At 40.9% G+C, this 6,511-nt stretch overlaps 1 protein-coding gene across 2 annotated transcripts in view; it reads left to right on the forward strand.

Annotated features, from left to right (window-relative positions):
* LOC114570057 (oxysterol-binding protein-related protein 3) overlaps positions 1-5,464 on the forward strand; it is a 31,051-nt gene extending 25,587 nt beyond the window's left edge. For both annotated transcript variants that reach the window (XM_028600253.1, XM_028600254.1), the window contains 9 exons: positions 317-531; positions 629-766; positions 858-921; positions 1,008-1,086; positions 1,409-1,553; positions 1,642-1,792; positions 2,101-2,227; positions 2,344-2,466; positions 4,334-5,464. In XM_028600253.1, the coding sequence (XP_028456054.1) occupies positions 317-531; positions 629-766; positions 858-921; positions 1,008-1,086; positions 1,409-1,553; positions 1,642-1,792; positions 2,101-2,227; positions 2,344-2,466; positions 4,334-4,442 (1,151 nt within the window). In that variant the 3' untranslated portion in view covers positions 4,443-5,464. The remainder of the gene's footprint in view (positions 1-316; positions 532-628; positions 767-857; positions 922-1,007; positions 1,087-1,408; positions 1,554-1,641; positions 1,793-2,100; positions 2,228-2,343; positions 2,467-4,333) is intronic.
* Positions 5,465-6,511: the final 1,047 nt, after the last annotated feature.

Here is a 6,511-nt window from a genome sequence, read left to right on the forward strand (position 1 = left end):
CTTTTAATTGTAAATTTTAGAAGAAAAAAATTTAAGAAGGCAACATATTTACTACATTTAAAAAAAAATAAAAATACAATCGAATTGATGGGGTTTAAAAAAGTTGTGTAATTATGGTCGCTGTCTTCCACTGGACATAAGATCTGTAGACACACAGCTCATCTTTACAAAGCAGCTCAATAAAGAAACCATGCCTTCGTTATATTTCCATAATGTTTCTGTGTAATGGATGTCATGTTAATACGTCTGTATTTTTGTCTAATGAAAAGCCCTTATTGATGCTTTACTTGTATTAATTTATGTTGCTGTGATCCAGGTCGTCGCACTGCCATCCCTGCCCCAGCAATAGACAACAGCCACATTGGCATCATGACCATCCTGTACAACAACATTGGAAAGGACTTGTCCAGAGTTTCCATGCCAATCGCTCTCAATGAGCCAGTTTCTTTGCTGCAGAGACTGAGTGAAGAGCTGGAGTACTCTGAGCTGCTGGACATTGCCAACCGCACTGATGATCCATATGAGAGAATGGTGAGATTCCTAACCAGATCGAGTTGTATATTTGCGTTCAGTGGCAAGCTCATTTATAAAAAGGAAAAAAACAACAAAAAAAACTGTATATTTCCAGGTTTACTTGGCAGCATTCTCCATCTCTGGATATGCCTGGGCTTCCTGGAGGTATCGCAACAAACCCTTCAACCCTGTTCTGGGAGAAACCTATGAGAATCACAGAGAAGACAGAGGCTTCCGCTACATCAGTGAGCAGGTAACCAGCAGAGAAGGATATAGAAATATGCTGTTCAAATCTATGTCGGAGTTTCTAACATCTTGTAATGTTGCATTATATGTTCTTTCAGGTCAGCCATCACCCACCCATCTCTGCCTGCCACGCAGAGTCAGAAAACTTCACTTTCTGGCAAGGTAGGAGCTGCCTGCTTAGAGAGGAGTACTGGATCCACCTGTACTGTATGAGTGGAGTCAAACCTAATGCTCTTTGTCTTTCTTAGATCAGAGATGGAAATATAAGTTTTGGGGGAAGTCGGTGGAGATCCTCTCTTCTGGACTGGTCAATGTTACCCTGCCCAAGTAAGCCCCTGCTTCATTTAACACCAATCACACAATGCAAAAGATAACCGCTGGATGTACAACAGTAGTATAAACTAGTAACTTCTAGTTGAATTGTGTACAACTGCTTATACAATATAGAACGTAACGTTCAATACCAAGATAAGCCTACAGTAAATGGATCATGTTGAGAAACAATTGTCGGCTGTATTCCAATCAAGTGACATCGAGGTTGTACCCTAATTTGTGTAGACCAATTAATTCATATTGTTATCTGCCTTAATGGCAAACCTGTTGGAAAAGTGAGGTTAAATATTATTGCATAAATTTTGTGTGTGTATAGGTATGGTGATCACTATGAATGGAACAAGGCAGTGACATGTATCCACAACGTGCTGAGTCCAGACCGCTCGTTGGAGCACTATGGTGAGATACTCATCAAAAACACAAAGAGCGACGCCTGCACCTGCAAGGTCACCTTCGTAAAGGTCAGTACACACACTCACACTCACTCACTCACACTCACTCACTCACTGTACACGCAGCCACCCTTACCCTTTCCTCCCCATATTCCAGTCTCGCTACTGGAGCTCAGACAACAGTAAGAACGAGGTGCAGGGTGTGGTTCTGGACCGGGCTGGAGAGGTGGTTCATCGTTTTGGAGGCCTCTGGCATGAGGGCATTTTCTGTGATACCCTGTCTACACCAAAGTGCATCTGGAAGCCCAGTGAGTAACATCCCCTCCAGTCTGAGCATTGGAAGAGTCCTTGAAAGCCCAGACAAATTCAGGATGGTGCCATAATGCGATTTAGTATACGCTGACTTTCAACCTGAGCCCCCACTGACTGACTATAAAATCATGTAGTGTTGTAAGATACTAAAAGGATTTGGGTGAATTTCAATGGCAAATGCATGGTTTGCAAATTTAAAGTTGTTGTTGACCACAAATCCTACTCTGAGGATTTGTTTCTGTACATCTTTCCGTATTTTCTAATGTCCCAAGTGTTGATATGCATGATGTTACTTCCTGTTTAGATGTGCAGCCTGAAAACCACGCCCAGTTTTACGGCTTCTCACGATACGCCATAGAACTAAACGAACTGACGCCTGTCCTGAAAGAAGTCCTCCCTTATACAGATACACGCTTTAGACCAGACCAGAGGTACAAACATAGTGTTTATTCATTTGAATGGAAACATTTGTTATAGTAATTGTTTTAGCCCAAACATCATCCATGTTGACCAGTTGTTGAATCCCTGCCTCTTTTCTCTCCATCAGGCTCCTGGAGGAGGGGCACGTAGCAGAAGCGGAGAAAAAGAAGGAAGAGATAGAGGAGAAGCAGCGGGAGAGGAGGAAGGAGATGGCCAAGAGAGGGGAGCAGCACATCCCCAGGTTCTTCAGGTGAGCTCCTCTACTTTTACACATTTATACACAACCAGGTGTTGCCTCAGCGCTAGTCACGATCAAGGGAAGTTCATACCATGATAAAGCCTGATATCCCCTCTCTTTCCGCTCTGTGTGTTGCTGTTGTCAAAATCCCGTCACTATGGGAATCGTCAAACTTCGAGCCAGCAAGCTACACGCTGAAAATGTGAAGTTTTGAAGAAAAGTTAGATGTGCAACAAGGCATGTGTCTCAGCTGGTAAGAGCGATTGCCTACCAATCGGAAAGATGGGTGGTTCGATCCCTAGCTTTGGACTTCCATGCCGAAGACAAGACACGCTCCAAATTGCTCACGATGCTGTGCAATCGGAGTGTAAATTAGGGCAGTTGGAACAAATTTAATTTTTTTTTTTTAATGCTTATGTTATCAATAGTTAGCTTGTTCTGGTTTCCTAACTGCGTCGCGAGTTTAGCTGGGAGCCTCATGGAGACAGCTAAAGTTAATGTTAGCTGTCCTACAACTGTCAGTTAGCTTCGACTTCATACATTACCTTCTTGACAGCTGTGTTCTCAGTAATGTGACAATCTGCATGAAACAGGTTGCTTATAAATCACTAAAATAGTAGTGGCAGCACCGCTTGGCTTAGTTATCAATGCCGTTAGCATAGTGGCTAACTCTATTGTTACTTAGTTTATGACAAATCGTTTCGGCTGTGCGTTCTAACATGATGTCATTGTGCTAACCAAGCAATTTTAGCCTTTACAACAGACAATAGACTTCAATACACTTGTTAGATAATGTGTCATTACAGAATTCTCTGTTGATTTGTGTTTGTCGCTGTGTGTTCGTGGTGGAGAATGATAGTAAACGGAGAGCGGCGTGCCAGAAATGAAATGCGCCGTGACGAAGATCCCCTTCAAGGCCAGGCTGATGTTCGAAGTCTCTCTAGTGGACAGAACGTGTAACAACCACATGCTGATAGTGGCGTTGACAATGCATAAGCCTAGTAGTGTAGTACATATTTATAACTGGCTGCATATGAGCATTTAATATTAGAATATTATTTGAGTATTTTAAAAAAATAACAAATGAAATCTGAATGGTATTATAGAGGAAGACTGACCGCTCTAGTGTAAATGTGTGTGAAAGTTTAGATAAACACTTGAGCTTGATTTGAGCAGGGGCACCTTGTATGGCAGCCTCGGCCACAGTGTATGAATGTGTGTGTGAATGGTGAATGTTGCCTGTACAATGTTAAAGCACTTTGAGTAGTCGTTTAAGACCAGAAAAGCGCTATATAAATACAGTCCATTTACATGCCTGCTTGGTTCTGTCAGTGAATGATTGCTAAGACTTACAATTAATGTTTATGGCATTAATTATCTAACTTGGACTTTTTGGGACCGATTGGTGTGGCTTGCACACAGCGATAGACTGCTAAGAGCAAATTATGTTTAACCATGTATCCAGCTAATTTAAATAGCTCACAATACTGTATTGTGTCAACAGTTAACTTCATTTAATATTGTAAATGGCGTTTTCTTTTGCGAGGTGCAAATGTTCCACCAAAACGAGTTCCTTCCCGAGACTGTTTAGCAAAGGCATCGTCGCACCGGAGCGTAGTGCCGCCCAAGAAGATTGTGATTGATTTAAAGAAATGCAAACAACCCAACTCCTATCCCAGAATGTATCTGTGGTGTAGCCAGACCTAACTCAACAGCACTGTTGAGGTCTGGCAATGCAAGACTACCTCACCCCTAAACTATAATATTTTACAGTTAATGTTTTTTATAATTTTTTTTTTTTAATATATTTTCCAAAATGTGGAGCTACTCATTTTTAAAATATTGGTTACAAACAGTTTTCTTTTGTTCATTATTTCAGTCAATCTGTGGATGAGGCTGGCAGAGAGGTGTGGCTGTCCAATAAAACCTACTGGAAGCTCCGCAAAGACCCAGGCTTCGCCAAGATGGAAAACCTGGACCTGTGGTAGAACGTGGCACTTGGCTTAATGCTGAAAAATGAAACTTTCGTGGTGCAGAACACATTGTAATATGATGATGAATAATGCACCCTTCAATTAGTAAAAATGATTAATTTTACCCATGTTAGTCCAGGAACCTATGCATGAATTAAAGTTAATAAAGATCCAGATGTCTGCTGGTACCAGAGGAGTATGGCATTTGAAGGCACAAGTGAACCTCTCATTGTTTTTTTTGTTTTTTTGTGCCATGCAGAGGTGACATGCCACTATGGAACAAATGAAGACTGATTTAGACAAAGCCTGATGTCCTCCCAGCCTTTGGCCTACCTCTTACTATGATGGAGACCTTTTAATATAATCATTCATGATTCAAAGCAAACCTTAACTTGAAATCCAGTTTTTGAAACTCTAATCACAGCCCTTAAGAAAATAGTTTCTGTCAGGGACAGGGCCCTCTCTGTATGTTTGTTTTGTGTCATATTAGTGGGGAAAAATGTCAGATAGGTTATACTTCTGTTAGTTTTAATGTCGATATTAATGTCTTTAGTAATTCTCATTTTTATGACAGTTTTGAGGAGTTCAGAAATCAATATTTTCAGAAGCTTGCTTCCTGTGGAGGGATCCAGAAAACGGAGGGCTGACCTGGTCCTGGTGGGGTGCATTACAGGTGAACAGGTGCTGTTCGGCTTTGTTTCTCAGTGGGTCTTACTGTATAAACTTGTCCATTTGAAAACTTGCTGTGTATTATATTTTCTGATGTTTAATCTTGACACCTTGGTGATACATAGTTTTTCTAGTTTCTTTTGCTGATGAAATCCAGCAGTCCTGTTAGCCTAGTCTTCTTCTCCTCTGGCCTGTATGATTTGTTGATGTCCAAAATGAGCAGACGGACGAGGATCACGCCTCTTGGAACTTTTATGCTCTCAGTTGATGCAATGAAGTATTTTTATTGAGGTTTCAACAATGGATTTTAATAAGAAAAAGATTACTTTTTTAAAGTTTTGTTTCAAATAAAAGGTACCATAATCGATGCTCCTTTTCTTTTGCCTCTTTTTCAACAGTTTACATAATAGGTTTGCTGAGAAGTGCAATGGATTTCTGCTCAAAATATTCCTGACCATATTTATTTTGACGTGGTTTCCGTGTACAGGAGAAGATACTTCAAAAGACCATGTAGTACATTTCCTCATGTAAAATTTTTTTCAAGAGATGAAAAATAATTCAAGTGGAATAACAATATTTGGTGCCTGGGGCGTTTCTAGGACTTCAGGAGGTTCGGGGCTTAGCCTGGACCCATTTAAAGGTGCCCTGCCACACATATTTCATTACTTTGTGGTAATGTCTGAAGTTCTACCATAGACTCTGTAAAATCTTTTCTGGAAAAAAATGCCTTGGTTACCTTGTTTCAAGCCATTCTAGCGTGGTATAGAAAGCCTACAGGAAGACTTGGCTCGATTTCTGCCAGTTCTCATTAAAGGTGCTCTAAGTGATGTGATGTGTTTTTTAGGCTACAACATTTTTTGTCACATACAGCAAATCTCTCCTCACTATCCACTAGCTGCCTGTCCCCTGAGCACACTGTAAAAATACGTGGTCTCTGTAGACAGCTCAGGCTCCACAAACTGCAACAAAAACAAACCGCGCCAACCTGCACAACGAACTATAACGAACAATGTTCCAGCCAATAACTGACAAGAAGGAGTTGGTAGAGTCATGAATACGCATTGTGGAAGTAGCGTACGTACTAACGCTGCTGCAGTGATTGCTCAACCAGCTCCTTCTTGTCGGTTATTGGCTGGAACACGGTTTGTTGTTATTCGTGGGGCAGGTTGGCGCAGTTTCTTTTTGTTGCAGTTTGTGGACCCTGAGCTGTCTTCAGAGACCATGTTTTTTTTTTTTTTTTTTTTTTTTAACAGTGTGAGCCGAAAACGCGTACCTGCTAGAAATGGAACAGACGCCTATTTTTCACGCGACACGCAAGCTTGTTGGAAGGGTTTCCAGGCAAAATAGAATAGGAAAAGATGTTTATGTCATTTAGACACAAATACATCTTAATAAATGACATGTTGATGTTTGAA

The sequence above is a fragment of the Perca flavescens genome, chromosome 15 (genome assembly GCF_004354835.1).
Source record: "Perca flavescens isolate YP-PL-M2 chromosome 15, PFLA_1.0, whole genome shotgun sequence".
Lineage (NCBI taxonomy): Eukaryota > Metazoa > Chordata > Actinopteri > Perciformes > Percidae > Perca > Perca flavescens.